Raw genomic sequence first — 23,990 nt, forward strand, 5'->3', positions numbered from 1 at the left:
CAGACCTTCAAAATAAATCCGTGGCGAGACTCTTATTTTGTAGGAGCGCTGTCAAACTCAGCTGTGCGTGTCTTCAGCCTGAAGCTCATCCTGTGATCCGGACCGCTGAGGAAGATAAAATATGATGGTGGTCGGAATCACGGCGTGACGTCACCCGCCCGCGTGTATTACTGAATCTGTCTCATTAATAACTGTAATTATTTATTTTAGATCCAGATTAGAAGTGAACCATAACCCGAGGACCGGATCTCCTGCTGCGGACCGTGTGAGTACTGAAGAGTACTACAGAGTACTAGTACAATATGTACAGAGTACTCTGAACAACTTATGACAGTGTCTATCAGAGTACTAGAGGTACATAATATGATGTACAAAGAAAACCTCTTAAAGATGTTTTTTAAATATGTATTTATTATTATTGCTGTTAGGTATTACTGTAATATTGTGACTTAATACCTGGAATTTATAACTATAACTTTGTATTTTATTAATTCTTATAAATATGATTATTTATTCCTAATGACTAGCATGTTAAATATAAGATAAATTCTATAGAAATACATAAAAAGAAATTCAAATATATATATTTGGATATATATATATATATATATATATATATATATATATATATATATATATATATATATATATATATATATAAGATACAGTTGTTATATTAATAAAATAGTATATAAAGTAATATAACATGAAGTAATAGAATATACAAATATATATAATATTAGGAATATAATGTTACGTAATATCATAATAAATAAAATATCAAGCGATATAACATTAAGTAATTTAATATAAAGAAAAACAATACAAGTAATATCATATTAATAATATCATATAAAGTAATATCTTATCATATTTAGAAATATAATACTAAGTAATATAATATAAATTGTGTGACTCTGGTGCTAGATAGAGACACTATCACTTTAGTCCGCAGGAGGCACAAGAACCAACACTACATGAAAGTTCTCACGATGCAAGTGTTACATGAATTGTGTGTATTAATACACAATGTTTTCCTGCTTCATTACATCAGAATCAAGGAGTTCATGATGAACCTTTGGGTTTCTCCTGTAACAATGTGTGTGTAATATATACTACATGTACATAACGTGTACTCTCCCTCCTCTTCAGAGCACTTGTCCATGGCGGTCTCAAAGACCTGCGGCACCCTGCGGGACCTGCAGCTGGCCCTGCGGCTGAAGATGGAGGAGCTCCGGCAGAGAGACGCTCTGATCGACGAGCTGGAGCTGGAGCTGGACTCCCAGGACGACCTGATCCGCCAGCTGCAGGTCCAGCTGGACCGGCACCGCAGCACCACGCAGCTGCAGGGGGCCGCCGGGGACGCGGCCAGCACAGGTGAGTCCACCTGCAGAACCCAGAGAGAGAGAGAGAGAGAGAGAGTGAGTCCACCTGCAGAGCCCAGAGAGAGAGAGAGTCAGTTCACCTGCAGACCCCACAGAGGGCGAGTGCACCTGCAGACAATGCTGCTGCACTACCTGATCACCATGTTCCTCATACTCCTTCATTTCATATTTTCCATTTGTGCAGCACGTGATGTGGGGCTTCTTCAGAAGAAGAAGTAGCATGTGGTCATAGGTTGGATCAGGTGGTCGCATGTTGGATTGTGTGGTTGCATGTTGGATTGTGTGGCTGCATGCATCAGGTGGTCGCATGTTGGATCACGTGGTCGCATGCATCAGTTGGTCGCATGTTGGATCATGTGGTTGCATGTTGGATTGTGTGGTTGCATGTTGGATCAGGTGGTCGCATTTTGGATCATGTGGTCGCATTTTGGATCATGTGGTTGCATTTTGGATCAGATGGTGGCATGTTGAAACACGTGCCAACCGCCATTATTTTCAGACCATTTGACAAACAAAAAATATATTTTGATGGCAAAAGATTTCATCTGGGGTCAGAATGACAGCAGGAGGTTTAATCGTGTGGAAGTCATCTCCATGATTTCATTAAGTCAGTTGAAGGCGTCGTGGTCTTTTGTCCTCCAGGAGCCACCGTCCAGCCGCCGGCTCCAGACGAGCCTCAGCGCATGAAGAGGCAGGCGATCTCAGCAGAGCCCACCAAGCTGGACCCGTCACAGCTCAGTGACGTCACGCTGAAGAGCTACTCCAAGACCAAGGAGTGAGTCCAGGACACACACACACACACACACACACACACATACACACACACACACACACACACACACACACACACACACACACACACACACACACACACACACACACTGAATTTTGTGTGTGTGTGTGTGTGTGTGTGTGTGTGCAGGTCCAGTGAGCTGATCCAGAGGGCTCTGATGGACAATGACTTCATGAAACACCTGGAACACGGGCAGGTAACGACGCACCTGAGCTGCTGCTTTATAGCGGACCCGTCGTGTGTTTGATGTTCTGGTGTGTTGGGTCATGGGTTCAGATCCTCACCATCATGGACTGCATGCATCCAACCAGCCTGACCAAAGGCTGCGTTGTGATCCAGGAGGGGGACGACGGCTCCACGGTCTACGTCCTGGAGGGTGAGACCGGTGCAGATACCTGTTCACATGCCCTCATGGAGTCGAGAGAGAGTTCCTCTGTGTGTACTTTGTGTACTTGTGTCCACAGAGGGGATGGTGGAGGTGACAAAGCAAGGACAGAAGCTTTGCTCCATCGGTCACGGGACAGTGTTTGGAGAACTGGCCATCCTGTACAACTGCACTCGCACCGCAACTGTGACAGGTGAACAGACTTTATAACATGTTATATCACAGGTTATTACATGTTATTACACACATTATTACATGTTATCATATGCTATTACACAAGTTATCACATGTTATCACACGTGTTATCATATGGTATCACACACGTTATCACATGTTATGTGATAATGTGACAGTATCACTCCATCGTTTTCCAGCATTCTGATGTTCAGAGAGATGAAGCTGCCCACGAGTCCGTGGACTCAATGACATCATCAAGGGCCTCGACCGCACAAAGCGTCTGAGAATGAATCAGGATGAAGGTCGAGCAGCTGCGTCCTCGTCTTCCTCTCTTTTCTAAAGGCAGAGACACACTCGCTCCTTTCAGAGACGAGTTTCTGTTTTCCGACAGACTCACATGCTCGTTCAGACGTTACACGTGTTGTTTCTATTATGATCATTATTTGCCTCAGACATACAACTCCCTCTCTCTCTTTCCCTCTCTGTCTGTGTGTGTTTGTGTGTGTGTGTGTTTTTGACTAACTGATAAAACACTGTTTTCGTGACTTTGTTTCCCACTTGTGGTTCTCTCTGTGAGGCGTCAACGAAAAATGAGGTTTTATCTCTCAGCGTTCTGGACTCTGTTCCTCATTCAGCATCTTTGTATCGCTCAATGTCAGCCGAGCGATAGTGAAGAAGAGGGAACAAAGGAATCAGCCTTCATCACTTTAATCTTCTTTTTCTGCAGAATTGCATTAAATCTTTATTTCATTCAATATTTGCTCTTCCTAGTTTTCACTTTAACGTTGAACATTTTTAGTAAAAAGAGTACAAAGACTGTTATTTGATTATTTATTGAGCATTCAACAGGAGAAAATACAAAATATATATAAATAACACTACTGTTACCAGACAAAGGTCATAATAAACCAAAATGATACCAAAGGATAAGAGAGAGAGTGACAGTAAACATGGATTATTTAATTATGTTTAACGTAATTGTAACTGGAAGGAGAAGGGGACCCAGAGCGACGCCCAGCGGGACGCCTCATGGACGCCTCATGGACGCCTCATGGACGCCTCATGGACGCCTCGTGGACGCCTCGTGGACGCAGCGCAGCGCCGTTCTTTTTCTCTCGTCTGCTTTGACGTATTGGCGTTTTAAAAGCTGAATGTTTACGATGTGAAACTCTGCCTCTGCAGCGCTGACCGACATCAAACTGTGGGCCATCGACCGGCAGGGCTTCCAGACCATCATGATGAGGACCGGGCTCATCAAACACTCCCAGTACACGGACTACCTGCGCAGGTAACACACACACACACACACACACACACACACACACACACACACACACACACACACACACACACACACACACACACACACACATTCTTACTCCCTGCTTCTCTTCTCAGCGTTCCCTCCTTTCAGGAGCTTCCTGAAGACGTTCTCAGCAAACTGGCGGATGTTCTGGAGGAGGTGACGACCTTCATGTCATCACGATGACTCATGTTCATGTTTCTGTGATGAGTCATGTGACCTCAGGTGGTCACGCCCACCTGACGGATGCAAACCGTGAGGTGGGAGTGACCTCATGAGGTCACATGACTCATCTTCTTCATGTCGTCTGTCAGACTCATTACAGCGACGGGGATTACATCATCCGTCAGGGAGCCACCGGAGACACCTTCTTCATCATCAGCGAAGGACAGGTGAGGAGGAAGAGTTCATTTGGGAGAGAAAGGAGGAGAACAGGTGCGGAGGAAGAGTTCAATAGGGAGGAAGAGGAGAAGGACAGGTGAGAAGGAAGAGTTAATATATTTATGAGATATGTGTGTCTTCAGGTGAAAGTCTCTCAGCAGAACTCTCCCAGTGACGAGCTGCAGGTAGTGAAGACGCTCACTAAGGGAGACTGGTTTGGAGAGCAGGCTCTAAAAGGGTGAAACACACACACACACACACACACACACACACACACACACACACACACACACACACACACAGACTCTATATATGTGGACCAGGACCAGGACTACACTGAGGTCTACAGAGGACCAGGACTAGGAGGTCATATATGAATGAACACTTCCTGTTTCCTGTCTCGCAGTGAGGATGTGCGCACAGCGAGCGTGACGGCGGTGGGAGGAGTCACGTGTCTCGTCATCGACAGAGAGTAAGTTCAGATCTGAGTACTAGTACTAGTACAAGTAGTATTAGTACTAGTAGTAGTACTACTACTACTAGTAGTAGTACTACTACTAGTACGAGTTCGTGGTCGTGTGTTTGTGTCGCAGGTCGTTCAAACAGCTGATCGGAGGCCTCGAGGACGACGACAACAAGCAGAGCGACAGCGGCGAGTTGGAGGCCAGGTGAAGTACATGTACATCAAGTATTGTGTACTTTATACATATATTTACATGTTATGGGAGCCAACGTTTATTTTCACCCTCCCTACGACACACCTGACTTTTATTAAGGCCGCAAAATAAATTAGCTCAGTTTCTGCCAACGCCTGGTCTTTAACTTTCATATCTGCAGTTCAGCTTCTAGCCACACGGGGGAGTCATATTATGCTAAATAGAATAATATATACACTACGACTGTGAAGAAGTACTCTGACTGTGTCGTAGTACTCTGACTGTCGTAGTACTGTGTGTACTCTGCAGTGTGCAGGCGGAGGCAGACTTGTTCTCCAGAGTGTCCCTGAATGACTTCAACATCATCTGCACTCTGGGGATGGGCGGCTTCAGCCGGGTGGAGCTAGTGAGTACTGCGTGTATTTACATGTGTATACTTCAGATGTAGTGCTGCGTGTGTGTATTTGTATGAAGTACTGGTGTTTTCCGCGTTCAGGTGCAACTGAAGAACGATCCCAGCCGCTCGTTCGCCCTGAAGGTTCTGAAGAAACGTCACGTGATGGACACGAGTCAGCAAGGCCACATCCTGTCAGAGCGCCGCATCATGATGGAGGCGCACAGCCCCTTCATCATCAGGTACTGGTACTGCTAGTACTACAACTACTAGTTCTTTATCAGGTAGTAGTGACTGTGTTAAACTCGTACAACATGTAAACCTTTGTGTTAAACTCATATAACATGTAACCCTTCAGTAACTCTGAGCCTTTCCGTCTCCCTGCAGGCTGTATCGGACCTTCCGAGACGCTAAGTACCTGTACATGCTGCTGGAGGCGTGTCTGGGAGGAGAGCTGTGGACGGTGCTGAGGGACCGGTGAGCGCCGGTGTGGTTTGAGTTTGTTTTTCTTTACCCATAAGACACCGGGACATTCCTCCTCATCGCCAGGCTCCACTTCCGTTTCAGGGAGTCGTTCGACGACGGCATCACCCGCTTCTACACCGGCTGCGTCATCGAGGCGCTGGCCTTCCTGCACTCCAGAGGAATCATCTACCGCGACCTGAAGCCCGAGAACATCATCCTGGACCACCGGGGATACGCCAAGCTGGTGCGGCGCCGCGGCCGGCGTGCGGTCTCCGCCCGGCAGGAAACACACCCGTGACGCCTCTGCTGTGCTTCTTCTGTTCGAGCAGGTGGACTTCGGTTTCGCCAAGAAAGTGGGCCTGGGGAAGAAGACGTGGACCTTCTGTGGGACTCCGGAGTACGTGGCCCCGGAGATCATACTGAACAAGGGCCACGACAGCTCTGCCGACTGCTGGTCCCTGGGGATCCTGGTCTTTGAACTGCTCAGCGGCAGGTACGCCAATCCAGTCAGGGTACGTCTCACAGGAGGAACTGGATCAGGTTCACGGCCCAGACTGCTAGACTAGGTGGAGGAGGAACAGGTCTTACAATGGATCAGGCTCCTCAAGGAGACTCTGTTCTGCAAAGGATCTCATTTTGGTGCTTTTCATTCGGAGGACAGAAAAGTGTAAAAATGAAATGTATAATCAATGTTTGAGACCCGGTTTCCTCTCTCTGCCTCCAGTCCACCGTTTTCGGGCTCCGACCCCATGAAGACCTACAACATCATCCTGAAGGGCATCGACATGATCGAGTTCCCCAAGAAGATCACCAAGAGCGCAGCGAACCTCATCAAGCGCCTCTGCAGGTGGTCAGCTGACCTCAGAACAGGAAGTCGCTTCTCGCGCTCCCGGATCTTTTGTTCTACGCTTTAAACCTCTATGTCACGAGAACGTGTCCGTCTCTAGAACCCATACAAACGACCCCAAGTCACGGCGATGAAGGCTTCGTCAACAACATGTCACAATACCACAGAAGAAGATTCTAAGCAGGCTCAGTGAGCTCTTTCCCATTTGTAAACAATATGTGAACTAAATTAAGCATTAGCTGAGGTTCTGTTTGTCTGTAAAGGTCTCAAGGCCGAATCAGCCAACAAAGCGTAAACAAGCCGGTCGTCGGTCATCTTTGTTGTGGTTTCTTACGCATGCTCATTACACACAGCAACAATGGCCGAGAGCGGATTGAGGTAGACGGCATCATTGATTCCCTTTGAATTTGAAGAGTTTTCTCCTGACCTTAAAACCTAGAGAGTACCCGATGAAGTAACAAGCTCCATCTGTGTCGTGTCTCTCAGGGACAACCCTTCAGAGCGGTTGGGAAACCAGAAGAATGGAGTGAAGGACATCCAGAAACACAAGTGAGATTCTCATCATCATCATCGTCACGGGTTTATCTCACAATGAGCGCGCTCTTAATCTTCATTCCACGATGTTGTTGTTGTTTTTGTCCTCCAGGTGGTTTGAAGGCTTCAACTGGGACGGGCTCCGCCAGGGAACCATCGCCTCCCCGTTCACGCCCGCGGTGCGTTTCTGCTTTAGGTCTGAGGTTCAGGTCTGAGGTTCAGGTCTGAGGACCAGAGCACTAACGTCTGTCTTCCTGCCAGGTGGACGGCCCGCTGGACAACCGCAACTTTGACTACTTCCCCGAGGACACCGAGGACCCGCCTCCTGATGAGGAGTCCGGCTGGGACCTGGAGTTCTAGCAAGACCGGGTCACGGACCGGATATTTTGTGAATACAATTAGTATTATTACAGAAAGAATCTTTATTGCTTTTTTTGCTTTGTTACATTATTATTTTGTCATATTGTTATTTTGTTACGTAGTTTTTTTAACTTTGTTATTTTGTTACATTGTTATTGTGTTATGTTGTTATTGTGTTACGTTGTTATTGTGTTTCGTTGTTATTGTGTTACGTAGCTACGTTGTTGCTCCTGTTAACCGCATTGTGCTGATATTAAACAGTTCTTCAGCAGATCTCTTACAGAACAATGTGTTCTGAGTGTTTACGACTTCACTGTGTTCAGTTCAAACAGGATTTCATCGACGACTTTGAATGTTTTCTTGTTTTCGTCTTGAAGTGTGTGTTCAAATAAACAACAATCATCTCTTGAACTCAAAGGGTCAGCGCACCTGAACACAACCAAGTCACAGCTTCATAATAAGAGTAAGGAGTAAGATGCAACAAAAAGACTCAAAACAACCTCAAAGACTCAAAAAAACATAATCTTTCTCTTTTTTAATCACAACCAAGTAAATAATCTGAAGATGAAGATGAAGTCTCTGAAGCCTTCAGAGATGAAGCCTTCAGAGATGGAAAAAAAGGTCTGTCCAAGTGAGTGTGTGTGTGTGTGTGTGTGTGAGTATGCGTGTGTGTGCTGCTCAGTGTAATACAGAATGAATCACCGAGCTCATGAGACATCAGGTCGTCATAGTGATCATAAAGATCTTCTGATCGTTATTGATGACTGAAGCTGATCTGGAGCCTCAGAGTTGATCACTTCCTCCGGTGAGTGACCACGGGCTCGATCAGCCCGGTGACCTCCAGCTGACCTCCAGCCTGGGAGCTCAGTTAAAGGTTCACTGCTTCTGACGAGCTAAAGATGGAAAAGCAGCCGCCTCGACTAACGACTCTCTCACGCTGATAACCTCTCACATTAGACACGCCCACTTTTCCACATCTCCTGCATCGACGGCAAGGTTCCAAACTGTTTCCCTCAGAGGTTCCAAACTGTTTCCCTCAGAGGTTCCAAACTGTTTCCCTCAGAGGTACATGGAGCTGAAGGTACTCCTGGACCAATACTTCTGTACTTCTACTGCAATGAAGTATCTTAATGTTGTTGTAGTGGTACTTTTACTGGTGATACTTCAAGTACATTACGCTGATTATACCATCGTAGGAGAGAGAGTAACGCAGTGTGTTACGGCTGTTGTGTTAGTACTTATACTGCAGTAAAGTCAACTTGTACAGCAATAAAGTCAGTATTGTCCTGCAGTAAAATGAGTACTTATACTGCAGTAAAGTGAATATTTGTACTGCAGTAAACTGGGTACTTGCTGGTTTTCTACTTCACTGAATCACTTCACAGGAAAAAGAAGCGACGTGACGAGAATACAAAAGTGACTTCCTGTTTCCTTCTTCCTGTTAGAACGAGGCTTCAGGTCAGCAGCCTGAAGATTAATACTAATACTTAATTATGTTTATATTTACTTCTGATGGTTCAACAAGAAAAATACAAATTATTTTTTGTTTTTATTTCCATCTCTAAAAATTATTTAATGATTACTTAATTCTGTTTTTATTTTCATTTGATGGTCATAAAAATGTATTTCTTCATTCTGTTTTTTATGTGATTATTTGTATCCTAAATTCAACATTTACATTTTGTGTTGTGATATAAATATAATAGATTGAAGCATTAACAAACTCAATTTAGCAGCATTTTATTTATTTATTTAAAGCTGAACTTTATTTTTATTGTGGTGTTTCTCGCTTGAAGAGTCTGAAACCTTCCGATGACGTCACTGCTGGAAAATTCCGGAATGCCTGGAAATATCCAATTATCTGTGTGAGTTAACGACCGGCAAGAACAAACCATTAACATACACACACACACACACACACACACACACACACACACACCGCTCTGATTGGTCGGTCGTGCAGGTCCCTGCTATAAGGAGGGTTGTGCAGCAGGACTAGAGCACCTGACCAAGGACCAGCTCCCCTCGTCCCCTCAGAGAGACACCATGCCGTCCGGCTCCGCTCCACTCTTCCTCCTCCTCCTCGTCTTCCTCGGCCTCCTCGGCTCGGCCTCCGGCTTCGAGCTGGTGCCGGACGAGGCGGCTCCTCGCCGGGCGCGCTTCTCCTCCAACAGCCCGAGTGAGTCCTCTTCTCTTTCGTCTTTACATCACTTCAAACTTTGTTTGTCTGCAGAATGTAAGGGTTTTATATTTAAAATAATATTCAGATGTTCGTTTTTGCGTTTCAATATCACATTTAAAGTTTTAAAACTACTCACTGTGCAAGATAATGTACCCTTAAAAAAATGACGCTTTCAACTGACGATTTCCACACGATTAAACTGCTTTCTTTAAGCATTCAGCAATTCTGTTGATCCAACTTAAAGTACTTGAGTAGGATAAACCTAACTTAATAGGGTTGTATTCAACTTAACTTAATCAGGTTGGCAGAACTAATAGAACTAATATGAAACTACTGATGCGTTCATGTGTTCATCATGGAGGAGCTCATTGAAACTTTATGAATTGTTAGATTGGCTTCCAAACTAATAAATATATATATATATATATATATATATATATATATATATATATATATATATATATATATATATATATATATATATATATATTCTACAAAGGGACGTTTGCTGTGTTTTTTTGCTGACTGTTGGAACTTTTCTTTTCCGCATGTGAGGCAGTACATATATTAATATGTGTGTGTGTGCGTGTGTGTGTGTGTGTGTGTGTGTGTGTAGCTGATGTGGCCAGGTGTCTGAGTGGAGCCGTGGCTGTCGGCTGTGGCTTCTTCTCTTGTCTGGAGAACTCGACCTGCGACACCGACGGGATGCACGAGATTTGTGAGCTGTTCCTCCAATCAGCTGCGACCTTCAACACAGAGGTCAGTGCCCGCCTACCTGTCTCTTTCCCTGTCTGTCTCTTTACCTGTCTGTCGGTCTCACCCGTCTCACCTGTCTCCCTCTCCAGGGTAAGACCTTCGTGAAGAAGAGTCTTCACTGCATCTCTCAGGGAATCTCCTCCAAGATTTTCCAAACAATCCGCCGCTGCAATATCTTCCAGAGGATGATCGCCGAGGTCAGTGACGCCAAACGCTGCTCCCTTCTGATTGGTCGAAGACTACCGCCTTCTTAGCCTCTGATGGGTCGCTGACTTCTTGTCTCTCTTGTTGTTATTTTAGGTGCAGGAAGATTGTTACAGCAGTCTGGACATCTGCACCGTGGCTCGAACCAACCCAGACGCCATCGGAGATGTGGTGCAGGTTCCTACTCACTTCCCCAACAGGTGAGCGTGCACGTGCGCGCGCACATGCACACACACACACACACACGCACACACGCACATTGTCTCACATGAGTATACAGATGAACTGTTCTGGCCTGAAGACGAAAAGCTTTTAAAATGCTTGTTTTCTGAATGATGTCTGAGTCGTGCTAAGCTATGCTAACACTGCAGCTGCAGAGACTTCTCTACAACCAAAAGAGTCGCCGCCTAGTGGTCAGGAGAGAGAATGTAGCTTTAAGCGACGTGGTATAACAGGATGATAACCTTTTACCTGCCCACGTTTGTCCCTGACTTCCTGTCCCCTGACTTCCTGTCCCGCCCTCCAGGTACTACAGCACTCTGCTGCAGACGCTGCAGTCCTGCGACGAACAGACGGTGGCAACGGTGCGCAGCGGCCTGATGGCCCGTCTGGGCCCCGACATGGAGACCTTCTTGCAGCTGGTGCAGAACAAGCCGTGCGCCGCCGGCTCCGGCGCCGCCGCCTACAGCAACCCGTCCAGCTGGAGGAACATGCCCGTGTTCAACGTCCAGCCGGGCTTCAGGGGCCGCGACCCCACCCACCTGTTCGCCAGGAAGAGGTCCGTGGACGATGTGGAGGTGGGCGGGGCCAGAGCGGAGCAGTAGGCCGCCATGCAGAAGAACGACATGCAGCTGGGGACGTGGTTATAATTACTTATTATTATTACTAATATTATTATTATTGAGGGTGATTTGTTCATTCTACATCTCCACTGACCGACCTGTTGCACTCGTGTGAGCGAGAGGCAGGTTTACGGTGGAGATCATTGATATTTATTTTCCTAAACAAGTTAATTTATGATTATATTTAACGTAGAGGGCGAGGAGGTTGTGAGGTCACTCCACGCTGGCCGGGGCGCGAACTCACGACCTCCTACTGTCTGAGATCACCTCACGAGTCTGAGTTGTTGAACTCGGCTGCTCCGTGTTACAAATAAATGATGTCATGTGACTTTGGCTTGTGTGATTTTTTAAAAATGTATCTATAAAAAAAAAATCAACGAAACTAAAATAGTCTAAAATACACTGAGTAACAATACAGCTCTGTATCATTAAATATATTTCAAATAATACTACTTCTGTTGTATAACTGTACTGCTGGAAGAGGGAACAAGGTATTTTCTTCCTCTATTTCTAATAAATGAATTATTACACAACGTGCACCGCTAGTGTAGAAGATCATTTGTGAGAAAGGTCGAGAAGGAATTAAATTATAAACTGTATTTGTAGATGAGCCACCAGGTGGCGCTAACGCTCAATTAAACCCTGATCAATAATATCAATAATATCACTTATAGATGTTATGGATGAGGGTTGTGTCACTATGGCTGCAGGTGAACAGGAAACACTTTTTCATCCTGGTGTTTATTTAGGTCGGCCATCTGTCACTCAGCTAATGGTGGACCAGTAACGCCACTGGTTATGGCCCATTAACCCCCAGCAGCACCTGACAGCCGGCCCATCAACGACGTGCTCACGTTTCCAGGAAGTCAAGCCGGAGGGAGAAAGAACAACACGCTGCTGTTTCAGCGTGAATGCAACTTTAACACATGAAGCATAGACTTCTATACAACCAGAGTAGCCGCCCCCTGGTGGTCAGGAGAGAGAATGCAGCTTTAACACATGAAGCATAGACTTCGATACAACCAGTATAACCAGTCTTCCTCTTCTTCTCATGTTTTCCCCGACAGGCATCCAGTAGACGTGTCTCTGGTCACATGACCTTCTTTCATGCGTCTTTTCAAAATAAACTTCCATCTTTTCAAAATAAACTTCCATCTTCACAGTTTACAGCTGAGAGTTTGGGAAAATAAATCCAGTCAATGGGGACGAATTCTCAGACACATTTAAATCACAACAACGCCTCAGAGTAAACATTTAAAAACATTTTAATACTGTTAATCAGTTATTTTTACACATTCAGGGAGGAGCTTGTTCTGCAGACGGCTGCTGAACAGCGGAGGAGAAGTGCAACGCTGAAGTGACGACGTCTTTGGCAACGAGACATTAAACCGGAGAAAACACATGAAATAAATAAATGTAAATACAAAAGCACAAAGAGATAAATCTATAAAGGAGTAATGATTTGTCGTCAGAGGGACTTTGGGGGCAGATGGTGAACAACTTATAAGAAAAACTAGATCTATTTATACATTTTGTTGCGTTGGATTCATTCTCCCTGTTATTTACTTTTCTTTTCATATTTCTTCTTTAAATCCAGTTTGTTGTTCCACAGAACACAAACTGCTATTTACACTATTCACACGGAGGACTTCGTTATTATCGTTATGATGATTATGATGAACAGAGCGGAGCGGCTCTCAGTCTCTCGGGTGAGTTCGGTCCCTCTGGACGAGCTGCGTCCTGAGGCCTTCCGGCTCGTCAGCTGTTCTTCACGTTGGGCCGGCGGCGAAGCTTCTTCTTCTCCCCCGGGACGAAGAGATCCAGGAAGGAGAAAGAAAGAAGAAGAAGTCCCAGGACTATGTGGAGGAACTGGAATGAGCTGAGATCGTAGAATACTGGACCAGAGGAACGACCAGGTCCAGGTACTCCTGCAGAGACGGATATATAGCTTTAACACATATAGACTTCTATACAACCAGAGGAGTCGCCCTATGCTGGCAAGTAGAGAGAATGCAGCTTTAACGCATATAGACTTCTATACAACCAGAAGAGTCTCGCCCTGCTGGTCATGAGAGAGAATGCAGCTTTACACATATATACTTCTATACAACCAGAGGAGTTGCCCCTGGAGGACTGGGTGAAGACGCGTTACCTGGTTCGCCATGAGGGAAAGCGTGCGGTCCAAGTCCTCCACCAGCTGTGAGAACGTGGGTCTGCGAGACGGGACGGCGTGCCAGCAGTCTCTCATCGTCAGGTACCTGATGAGGCAATAACCATCATCATCACCACCACCACCATCATCATCACCATGATTGATTACAACGTAACAATCGTTGGTCCTTGTCTCTGGCGGGACGAGCTGCACTCACAGCTCCTGTGTGCAGGCCGAGGGCTTCTCCATCCGGTGGCCCTCCTTCAGCAGCTTGAAGAGCTCCTCCACAGGGACCCCGGGGTACGGGGAGCCGCCCAGGGTGAAGATCTCCCACAGCAGGACCCCGAACGACCAGCTGCAGAGACAAACAACATGGCCGCCATCAGAGGGAGAGGAAGGGTATCGTCATTATCATCATCTTCACATTTTATTTAACGGCTTCAGAACGAAGACACACGGCGAGTCTCAGAAGCTGAAACTCACACGTCACTTTGATGCGTGTAGACGCGGTCGAATAAAGCTTCTGGTGCCATCCACTTCACCGGGAGACGACCCTGAGGACACGAGGACATGAGGACACAAGCACGTGAGGAGGTGAGGAGGTGAGGAAGTGAGGACATGAGGACGTAAGACACAAAGACACCCAGCTCCTACGTTGGTGGTCTTCTTGTAATAGTCAATGTGGTGCACGTCTCTGGCGAGACCGAAGTCAGCGATCTTCATCACGTCGTCTTCAGTGACCAACACGTTCCTGGCTGCCAGGTCTCTGTGGATACACTGAAGGAGAGGCAGCGTCACACAACGTGTGTGTGTGTGTGTGTATTCATTCATTCATTGGAGACGCAGCTCAGATATTATCTTGGCTTTTATGTGATGTCATCTTTTTACTGTTTTAATTCAAGTCTATCTAATTTTACTTTTTTGAACTATGTTGTTTTTAATTATTTTATTTTATTTTTTAAAACATTTTAAATGTTTATTCAAAATTATTTTATTAAAATCATAATAGTTTTACAGTAGCAGTGTTTAACCCTCAGCACACCTTCTTGGAGGCGAGGTACGCCATCCCGCGGGCCACCTGGTACGCAGCGGACACCAGCTCTCGGACCTCCGGGCCGCCCAGAGACGCCGGCCGCGGCCCGCTCCAGTACTCCAGCCCCACCGGCCGGCGGGCGCGCAGGAACTCCCTCAGGTTGCCCTGCGAGGCGTACTCAACCACCACGTACAGGGGGCCTAGCAGAGGAGGGAGGGTTAGAGTCTAGACACACACACACACGCACACACACACATACACAGACACAGACACACGAACGGACACACAGACAGACACACTCACAGACACACACTGACACACACAAACAGACACACACGCATTGTTGTTGCTCAGCGTGCACACACTCACCGCCCTGCGTGCACGCCCCAAGCAGGTTGATGATGTTCTTGTGTTTTCCGATCATCTTCATCATCTCCATCTCAGAGATAAGGTCGGACAGGTCCTTCTCTGTGGCGTCCGCTGCACAAGACAACAACACGACAACAACACCAACAACACAACAGGTCAGAGGTCACACCGGCTCATGTGAAGGGAACAACATCTTGAGCATGAACAATAATAAACTCTGAAGTTAGCATCTCAGAGAGACTACTGGAGTATGACATAACTAATAACCAGCACATGAAACTCTCCCAGTGGATGACTCATAAGCAGATATTTATTGTGACGTGTTGGCGTCGGGTCAATGAGGCGGCGTGTCAATGAGACGGCGCTTCTCTCAAAAAGCAGCGCTCACCTTTCAGCATTTTCACCGCCACCGTGGAGAGGCGCGTCGGCTTGTTTCTGTCGACACCGAGAGCTTCGGCCAGAACCACCTGACCGAAGCATCCCTCACCCAGAGGCTTCCCCAAGGTCAGCCTGAGGACACGCAGGATATGGTATCTGTTACATGTTATCAATATATCGTCAACATGGTATCAATATGTTACCAATATCATATCAATATGGTATCAATATGTTACGGTCTCCACATATATCAATATGTTACTAACATGTTGTATATTCAGAGAAAAACTAGGAATTCACTAAATTCACCTCAAATGCAGAAGAAGTTTAAGAAGAAGAAGAAGAAGAAGAAGAAGAAGAAGAAGAAGAAGAAGAAGAAGAAGAAGAAGAAGAAGATTTCCAAGGCGTTAGAAACAGTTTTGCTGGCGTCACTTTTATAGCCACTTTGTGGACAGACATAATTATCATGTTGTCATGACGACACGGCAGAAACAAAATGAAAGGCGTGTAATAAACCACAAACAAGTTTACAATGTTTACTGAGGGAATAAACCAAGAGAGAAGTACAGTCACTTATATAGACTTCTATACAACCAGAGGAGTCCTTCCCTGGTGGTCAGGAGAGAGAATGCAGCTTTAACATGTGAGGCATAGACTTCTATACAACCAGAGGAGGTACCTGTCACGAGGAAGCTCCCAGACGGGGTCGTAGGGCAGCTCGTACTCGGACACGCCCATCAGGAGGGACGTGGTGGCGCTGGAAAGACGAGACTGACGCATTAAACACATGCCGGAGTGGAGGGAGGACGAGGACTCCACCGACACCTGCAGAGGAGGAGAGACCCTGTGGTTACGTCTCTCAACTTCCTGTCTTCCGTCTGCTGGACCTCTGGTCTGTTCGTCTGCCGAGAAGGCTACCTGTCTCCTCAGAGGAAGGCTCTTGGCGAGCTTCTGGACGGCGAGCTGGCCGCTGAAGTCGCTCTTCTTCGGCGCGCAGCAGAGGCGGCAGATGACGGCGGTGGCCGTGAGGACGATGATGATGAAGAAGCCCAGGCAGTAGATAAAGATCTCCAGGTACGTCTGAGAGGGCAGAGGGGCAGGAGGCGGGTCTGAGAGAGAGGGAAAGAGAGAGAATCAACACCGTGGACGCTCCTGCAAGACGAGCGTCTGGGCGCCACAACGCACCGTCCACCACGGTGAGCCACGCCGAGTGGTGAGACACGCCGATGGAGTTTCCTGCCAGACAGGTGTACTCGCCCGAGTCCCCCAGCGTCACGTTCCTCAGGGTCAGCACCTCCATCTCTTTATCCGTTGTGTTCAGGCTCGCCGTCTGCAGGAGGAGCAGGAAGTAAACACAACAACATGGGCTAACTTCCTGTCTTTTAAAACACCTTAAGACATCTAAAATAAGGAATCATTATGTTGTAATTAATATTCAGACGAATTAGGATGAGAAAACATTCATATTTGTTTTTAAAATACATACGGGAATATTATTTTTGGTTATTAAGTCAAATCTGAGAGAGAAAACTAGTCACAACGTTACAGGAAAAATATGTTTCATTTTGTCAAGGAACCAAGAAGAAGAAGAAGAGCTCATAAAAGTGGCTGTAAACAATGGAGGGTTTAAAACAGTCGTAATAATGCAGACGTTGTTTAGGACGACTGTAAATAACTTTAGTTTGTTTCTAGAAACCGGCTTTAGATGTGTGGAGCCGCCATGTTGTCAAAATAGTTCATGTGGAGCAGCTGTGCATTCAATCAGGAGAACGTTGCTCTGGACAGAAACACTAAATACATTCTGTTTTGATGATGATGATTATTATTATTCCCTTCCCCCATCCTCCTACCCCCTCTTATGTTTCAGGAGTAAATCAGTGTTTTTAAAGTTAGTGACGGTAAAACGACGATAACAGTAATCTGTGCTGTCTTTCATCGCTAGTCCACAACTCATCCCAGATGTGGTTTCCCTCTCAGACTTGTGAAACCCGACTCCTGCAGCACGAGCACACCACGAGGCCTCACACACGCTCATCCACACCCGCTGTTTAACGTCTTGTGCTTTGAATTTATGGTTCGAATGTTTACAAAAGCTCCATCTTTTCTCAGCTGTACCGGTAGAAGCATTACAATAAGGAATCTCTTTAGTGAAGTCTGAGTCACAGAAATCATTTGAATCAACGTAGCAGCGCGGCGGTCATCTTTATTTACCATGCTTTAAGCTAGCTGGCTAGATAGCTAGCTTGCTAATTCTGCCACGCTTTAAGCTAGCTAGCTAGAGAGCTCGCTTGCTAATTTGACAATGCTTAAAGCTAGTTGGCTAAATAGCTCACTTGCGAATTCCATTTGGCCGCTTTTCAAACTATGTATCATTGTGTTTTTAACTGCTGGTCAACAACAAGCATTACTCACTTCTTCATGACAGAACGAGTAATCAGTATAACCGCATCTGGACCGACCTTGAGGACGAGGACGTACGGGTGTCCGTCCGGCGCCTCTTGGCTGCCATTCACCGTGATGTGCTTGAGCCACTGGATGTGAGGCTGCGGGTCGCTGAACACTCGACACACAAACTCCACGTTGCGACCGACGATCGCCGTCTGGTTGGCCGGCAGCCCGGCCTGCAGGATGGGCCTGTGAGGAGAGCGCTCTGCAGCGGGAAACACTCGCTTTAAAGGTCAATGCGACCGATGACACACTTGGAGTGTCAGACAATGTCATAAAATAATAATTCTATCACACTCGTTCAGTTCTCTGACAACAGAAAAGTCTCGTTGAAGGTCTTGTCTCGTCTCGACCCCTCAAAGTCTTGGTCTCGACCTGGTCTCACCCTGCCTTGGTTTGATCTGGACTTCAATTCAGGCCCTCAAAGTCCTGGTCTACTCTTTGTCTCGGCCTGCTAGCTTAAAGCAAGCACGCTATCTTGTTAGTTCGCTTAAAGCGTGGTGTAATTAGCAAGCGAGCTATCTAGCCAGCTAGCTTAACGCCTGTTGGAATTATCAAGCCAGCTATCTTAAAGCATGTTGGAATTAGCAAGTGAGCTATCAAGCCAACTAGTTTAAAGCATGTTGGAATTAGCAAGCAAGCTATCTAGCCAGATAGCTTAAAGTATGTTGAAATTAGCAAGCAAGCTATCTAGCAAGCAATCTTAAAGCATGTTGGAATTAGCAAGCGATCTATCTAGCCTGCCTTGGTCTGGTCTGGGTCTCTGAATACTCTGGTCCCGGTCTGGACTTGGCCCTTCTGAAGGTGGTCTGGATTACGCCACAGTTTTCGCTGCATGAGGACTTGAGACATCCCCCTTGTGGTCCACGTGGATGCAGGTCTTTAGTGTAAATTAGGTGTAACTTACCAACAACGTCCAGCAGGTAGGTGTGTTTGAGGCTCCCGTGTTCGTTCTCCACCACACAGGTGTAGTTCCCTTTATCCGACGGGACCACGGACTCCATGATCAGGGTCCACATGTGGTCTCTGATCTGAAAGGCCGATGGAGAGAGTATATAATCGTGGAACCCGTAGATGCGAGCGGCTGGCCGGCCGGTTCTCTGGAGCTCACCTTGAAGCCTCCGATCCGCTGGTCCTTCCTGAACACCTTCCCATTTTTGTACCAGCGCAGCGAGGGAACCGGGTTTCCCGTCGCCTGGCAGCGGAATTTCACCGTCCTGCTGGCGGGAACGGCGTGCAGCTGCTTCTCCATCTTGTCCGGCGTCACCCACTGAGGCGCCGCCGCTGACAAGGCAAACACACACCACTGTGTTTTCAAGGAAGAAGAAGGAGAAGAAGGAGAGGAAGACGAAGACGAAGAAGAAGAACTTACCGTGGAGCTTCTCGTTGCTCGTCGACAGCTCATTGGACAGTTTATTTTCCTCAGAGGAAGACTCGTCGTCCTCTTCGTCTTCAGAGGACTTCACCACGTCGGCTGCAAGACACGTTTAAAAGCTCAAATGCTACTGTGAGCTGCTGCTGAACCTCTATGTTCACATTGGAATCCCCATAGAAGAACCTTTCATGGAAACCCTTTCAGACAGTTCTAGCTAGAAAACGGCATAAAGTGTTAGACATAGAACCATCTGTGAAAGGTTCTATGGTGTAATGGTTTCACTCAGACCCACTGATGAGAGGGTCTTCAGAGAATCAGTCTATGGTGTAATGGTTCAAAAAAAGGTTCCTAATGGAATCCTGAATCTCACAGAGAAGCTTTTCTTAAAAAGGAAAAGCCGGCTCAGGAGCAAAGGATTCTCGGTAGAACCCCAGAGAGCCCTCCCTCCCTCAAACCCAACAACCTTCCCCCATGGTGACTGTTCCTGCTGAAGGTAAACAGCAGGAACAAAAGCAACAGGGAACCTCTGGAAAACCTTCTGTTGTGGAGCTGAAAATATGATCATAAGAAAAGTGCAGCTTCTGTTAAACCCATCAAAGGGTTTATAAAAAGAGCAGCGTGTACTGGTTTGACTGGGCCTGTTGGGACGGGGTTCATGGTGTTTCCTCCCAGAGAGCGTAAAGGAGGGAGAAGGTCTACACAAACGAGACGGGAGGATCCAAACTAGCGAGGTGGGAAATTGAAAGCAGGCGTTGTTTATCAGAGTGCCATGCGTTCCTGACCGAGAGAGAAAAACAAGAATTTACTGCCTCAAAAACAACAGAATCACGTTGATGCCGTCAGCTGGAATCCAGATGTCTGAACTAAACAAACAGAAGGTATATACATCTACACGCAGCAGACGGTCTGGACCGGATACACGGGCCAGAACCAGAACCCCACAGCCTAGCCCCGGATGCACCATCAAAACCCCTCTAACCAGTTTCAGATGCCCCGAAGCCAAAAACAGCCAAACCTTTCCGGTTAAAGAAAGTCTGAAAAGCTTTTATATGAAGTTTAGATCGCGCAGACCGCAGCTGAGAACAGACTCATGAAAGAGCCTCAAACACCAGAGCCTCAAACAACAGACTCAAACGCCAGAGCCTCAAACAACAGACTCAAACACCAGAGACTCAAGATAATGACCACATGGGTCCATATGAATTCTCATAGATCCTCATGGGTCCTTTGGGGTCCTCCTGGCTCCACATGGGTCTTCTGTCACGGTCTCTGGACACGTGACGTTATAAACAACCCATCAGTGTGTGTTGTGGTCTCTGTTGTGTCACGGTGGACTTCCTGGAGTCCTGAAGTCTGCAGCACGAGACCAGGAGAGTCTCCTGGAGAGAGAAAGAACCGAAACCCCGTCTCACCTGTGTCCGTGTCCTCGGTGGCCGGTCTGGACCGAGTCTGAGGGAGCTGGACCAGCAGAACCAGCAGAACCAGCAGCAGACGGATGCCGCGGGGAGGACACATGTTGCCGTCGCGCGATCACTTCCTGTCTGGGGACAAGAGTCAGATTCATGGTTTGGGTCATTTACTGCATCATTTTAACTCTCTTACATTTCATCAAAACAATACATACATCAGTTATGAAGATAATAACTTCTGGTTGCAGGCCTCCAGAAGCTCAATTATCCCAGTGTCCTTGAACGCACTCTCTTCTCACCCCTACGAGCAAACACAACTTAAAGATCTGAACCTTTGAAACGAGCGTCACCGCTCACAGCTGGCCCGCCGAGGCTGCTGGGAGAAAAACATGCATCTGTGGTGTTTCCTCCCATAACCGCCGAGTGTCAAACTCACACTGACGGACTAAAACAAACACCATCTGCTGCCTGCGTCACCGCGGGGCCGTGGAGGTCACATGACCGGACCTGCTCCTCTTCATCAACCTGAAGAGAGAAGACGAGTCCACCGAGACGCGAGGACCAGAACACCTCCTCTGACAGCCAGAGACACGTTGTCATGAGAGGAGTCCATTTGTACTTCTACTCATGCAGTTCATAAAGTACACGTAACCCCTAATCCCTAATCCCTAACCTTAACCCCTAACCCTTGGACTGCTCCCCGTGACATGGCCCGTGCAAAGCATTATGGGTCGGAAGAGGGAAGAAGGCATGAATGAAGTGCAAATCTAAAAGATTATGAACCAGGAAGTATATAAAAACACAAAGAGCAACTCAAGCTTACGAACACACTAACTTCCATCCATCCATTATCTGAAGCGCTTATCCTCATTAGGGTTGCGGGGCGCTGGAGCCGATCCCACCTGTCAAGGGGCGAAGGCAGGGTACACCTTGGACTAGTCGTCAGTCCATCACAGGCTTCACAGACAAACAACCATTCACACCTACGGGCAATTTAGAGTCCAATTAACCTAACCTGCATGTCTTTGGACTTTGGGAGGAAGAAGGAGAACCCGGAGAGAATCCACGCTGCCTCGGGGAGAACATGCAAACTCCACACAGAGGGGCCTGCCAGACAGGGATCTGAACCACAAACCCTCTTGCTGTGGGGCGTCAGTGCTAGCCACTACACCACCGTGCAGCCCACATTAACTTAAGTTACCTAATTTAACTTAACCTAGACTAACTAAATAACTTAACTTCAGTAACTTATCAAACTTAACTTAAGGAATTTGACTTACATTACCTAAGGTAGTTTAACTCACTTAAGTTTCAGTAACTTAACTCAAATCACTAAAGTAGTTATTTTAACACAAACCATCTCTTCTTAACGACGTGTTCACGATCTGAAGAAAAACTGAAGAAGTTAACTTCAGCTCAAAGGTGACGTGAACACTGAAGGACAGTGAACGCATCATCATCATCATATTTATCATCATCCTCATCTTATGAACCTCATAAACAAGATGAATGCTTGGCCGCCATCACTGAGCCCTCAGCAGCTTCACACACACGCACACACACACACACACACACACACATACACACACATACACACACAGGCCCGTCTCAATTGGGAATCGAACCTCTTGCTTCGAGGCGACAGTGCTACAGCCGTCTGATTTCAGGGGGCCTTGAACGCGTCTCAGATGGTCTGACTCTGCTCTTCACAGCGCTCCTCCTCTTCATCACCTACACACCAGATTCTGCAGCCGGCTGGCAGTTACGAATACTTTCACGTACTAATACAACAAGCTGGAGAACAACACGCAGACAGGAAGAGAGGAACCTGAGTTCAAGAAGACATGAGAGGAAAATATGCTTTCATCTGATGGACGAGAAACTGCAGCAGATGATGAGACAACAGCATGAGAACATGAGAAGGATTCTGAGGATTTATTGCAGTATTACTATTGTGCAGTACTTCTGTCATGCAGGACTTCTGTCGTGCAGTATTTCTATTATGTAGTACTTCTATCTTGCAATACTTCTATCGTGCATTATTACTGTCATTTAGTATTACTATCATGCAGTACTTCTATCATGTAGTATTTATATCATGTAGTACTTCTATTGTGCAGTATTTCTATCGTGCAGTATTTCTATCGTGCAGTACTTTTATCGTGTAGTACTTCTATCGCGTAGTATTTATATCATGTAGTATTTATATCATGTGGTATTTGTATCTTGCAGTATTTCTATCGTGCAGTATTTCTATCTTGCAGTACTTCTATTGTGCAGTATTTCTATCGTGCAGTACTTTTATCATGTAGTACTTCTATCGCGTAGTATTTCTATCATGTAGTATTTCGATCTTGCAGTACTTCCATCGTGCAGTACTTCTATCGTGTAGTATTACTGTTGTGTAGAATTATTATCATGCAATATTAATATGGTGCAGTACTTCTGTAGTAATACTGTCGTTTAATATTACTTAAGCACTGGTTAGTAGTTTTTCTTGAAGTATTTATGTTTCCAACAAAAAGTTAAAAAGTTTAACATGAGACATGTTCTGCATTAAGAGTATTTTGTGTGCAACAGTGTACTAGTACTCGTAGTACTTCTACCCCCCACTGGTGGAACTGAAGCGGAACGTTTCCAAAGTTTTTCTGAAGTTACAGAACAACTCGTAAAGTACTTATTATAATTATTTTACTGCGGTAAATACTCCTCGTGCTGTTATGAAGTATTTCTTTTTGTGCTTTGGATCAGTTACTTACAGTCAAAGTATGCCTGTAAATAAAACACATCAAAGTAAATAAATTAAAAAAACGTGTCCGCGCAGAACAGAGCGAGGAAAGTAGTTCTGATAATGAAGTTGAGAATAAAGCCTGTATATAATACATATTATATACATTGTACATGGGTCATTACCTGCTCCGGCCCACAGCTCGCTCTTCTACCCGAGGAAGAGGACTCAGAGCCGGTCAGCAGAGGTCCCGTCCGCCCGGAGCTGCGGAGGAGGAGAAAGCTCCAGAATGAGGACTAGAGCTCGTGCGGGTTGTTTTCCGATCGGGGATCGATCACGAGATCGTGCTGAATGTCTTCTGATCGGAAATCGATCACGAGCTCGTGCCTCTGCTGAGTGTAATCCAGTGGCGTCGCTCCGGTGAGGAAACGTGGGAC

At 46.3% G+C, this 23,990-nt stretch overlaps 4 protein-coding genes across 4 annotated transcripts; 3 read left to right on the plus strand and 1 right to left on the minus strand.

Annotated features, from left to right (window-relative positions):
- Positions 1-120: 120 nt before the first annotated feature.
- LOC137783618 (cGMP-dependent protein kinase 1-like) lies at positions 121-4,713 on the plus strand. Its single transcript, XM_068573754.1, has 11 exons — positions 121-265; positions 1,153-1,377; positions 1,998-2,005; positions 2,060-2,160; positions 2,308-2,374; positions 2,455-2,554; positions 2,643-2,756; positions 3,923-4,028; positions 4,139-4,202; positions 4,358-4,435; positions 4,568-4,713. The coding sequence occupies exons 2-11, from the start codon at positions 1,164-1,166 to the stop codon at positions 4,664-4,666; spliced, it is 951 nt and encodes a 316-aa protein (XP_068429855.1). The 5' UTR covers positions 121-265; positions 1,153-1,163; the 3' UTR covers positions 4,667-4,713.
- A 312-nt stretch (positions 4,714-5,025) lies between these two features.
- LOC137783617 (cGMP-dependent protein kinase 1-like) lies at positions 5,026-7,940 on the plus strand. The gene is made up of 10 exons (XM_068573753.1): positions 5,026-5,092; positions 5,390-5,486; positions 5,577-5,716; positions 5,862-5,951; positions 6,042-6,183; positions 6,269-6,432; positions 6,664-6,786; positions 7,273-7,335; positions 7,433-7,499; positions 7,582-7,940. Exons 2-10 carry the CDS (start codon positions 5,460-5,462, stop codon positions 7,678-7,680), a joined length of 915 nt encoding a protein of 304 aa, XP_068429854.1. The 5' UTR covers positions 5,026-5,092; positions 5,390-5,459; the 3' UTR covers positions 7,681-7,940.
- Positions 7,941-9,726: 1,786 nt separating this feature from the next.
- On the plus strand, positions 9,727-11,646 carry stc1l (stanniocalcin 1, like). The gene is made up of 5 exons (XM_068574497.1): positions 9,727-9,859; positions 10,479-10,621; positions 10,708-10,815; positions 10,919-11,022; positions 11,349-11,646. Exons 1-5 carry the CDS (start codon positions 9,727-9,729, stop codon positions 11,644-11,646), a joined length of 786 nt encoding a protein of 261 aa, XP_068430598.1.
- A 1,269-nt stretch (positions 11,647-12,915) lies between these two features.
- fgfr1b (fibroblast growth factor receptor 1b) lies at positions 12,916-23,990 on the minus strand. Its single transcript, XM_068573563.1, has 17 exons — positions 23,739-23,990; positions 20,829-20,957; positions 19,414-19,515; positions 19,153-19,325; positions 18,949-19,072; positions 18,056-18,246; positions 16,782-16,926; positions 16,515-16,705; positions 16,276-16,421; positions 15,607-15,728; positions 15,219-15,329; positions 14,859-15,049; positions 14,471-14,593; positions 14,300-14,370; positions 14,034-14,171; positions 13,817-13,922; positions 12,916-13,592 (listed from the first exon to the last, which is right to left on the minus strand). The coding sequence occupies exons 2-17, from the start codon at positions 20,929-20,931 to the stop codon at positions 13,521-13,523; spliced, it is 2,109 nt and encodes a 702-aa protein (XP_068429664.1). The 5' UTR covers positions 20,932-20,957; positions 23,739-23,990; the 3' UTR covers positions 12,916-13,520.

The sequence above is a fragment of the Clinocottus analis genome, unplaced genomic scaffold (genome assembly GCF_023055335.1).
Source record: "Clinocottus analis isolate CAN_PGR_092001 unplaced genomic scaffold, fCliAna1.0.p SCAF_13, whole genome shotgun sequence".
NCBI classification, from domain to species: domain Eukaryota; kingdom Metazoa; phylum Chordata; class Actinopteri; order Perciformes; family Cottidae; genus Clinocottus; species Clinocottus analis.

Coding starts and splice junctions, on each gene's coding strand:
- LOC137783618 (XM_068573754.1), top strand. CDS start 1,164: ATGGCGGTCTCAAAGACCTGCGGCACCCTGCGGGACCTGCAGCTGGCC. Junction 4,029..4,138: donor TACACGGACTACCTGCGCAG/GTAACACACACA, acceptor TTCTCTTCTCAG/CGTTCCCTCCTTTCAGGAGC. Junction 4,203..4,357: donor TGGCGGATGTTCTGGAGGAG/GTGACGACCTTC, acceptor GTCGTCTGTCAG/ACTCATTACAGCGACGGGGA.
- LOC137783617 (XM_068573753.1), top strand. CDS start 5,460: ATGGGCGGCTTCAGCCGGGTGGAGCTA. Junction 6,787..7,272: donor CTCATCAAGCGCCTCTGCAG/GTGGTCAGCTGA, acceptor CGTGTCTCTCAG/GGACAACCCTTCAGAGCGGT. Junction 7,500..7,581: donor CCTCCCCGTTCACGCCCGCG/GTGCGTTTCTGC, acceptor TCTTCCTGCCAG/GTGGACGGCCCGCTGGACAA.
- stc1l (XM_068574497.1), top strand. CDS start 9,727: ATGCCGTCCGGCTCCGCTCCACTCTTCCTCCTCCTCCTCGTCTTCCTC. Junction 10,816..10,918: donor TCCAGAGGATGATCGCCGAG/GTCAGTGACGCC, acceptor TTGTTATTTTAG/GTGCAGGAAGATTGTTACAG. Junction 11,023..11,348: donor CCTACTCACTTCCCCAACAG/GTGAGCGTGCAC, acceptor CCCGCCCTCCAG/GTACTACAGCACTCTGCTGC.
- fgfr1b (XM_068573563.1), bottom strand. CDS start 20,931: ATGTGTCCTCCCCGCGGCATCCGTCTGCTGCTGGTTCTGCTGGTTCTG. Junction 18,247..18,948: donor CTACCTGCTGGACGTTGTTG/GTAAGTTACACC, acceptor TTCCCGCTGCAG/AGCGCTCTCCTCACAGGCCC. Junction 16,927..18,055: donor CGTACGTCCTCGTCCTCAAG/GTCGGTCCAGAT, acceptor CTCCTCCTGCAG/ACGGCGAGCCTGAACACAAC.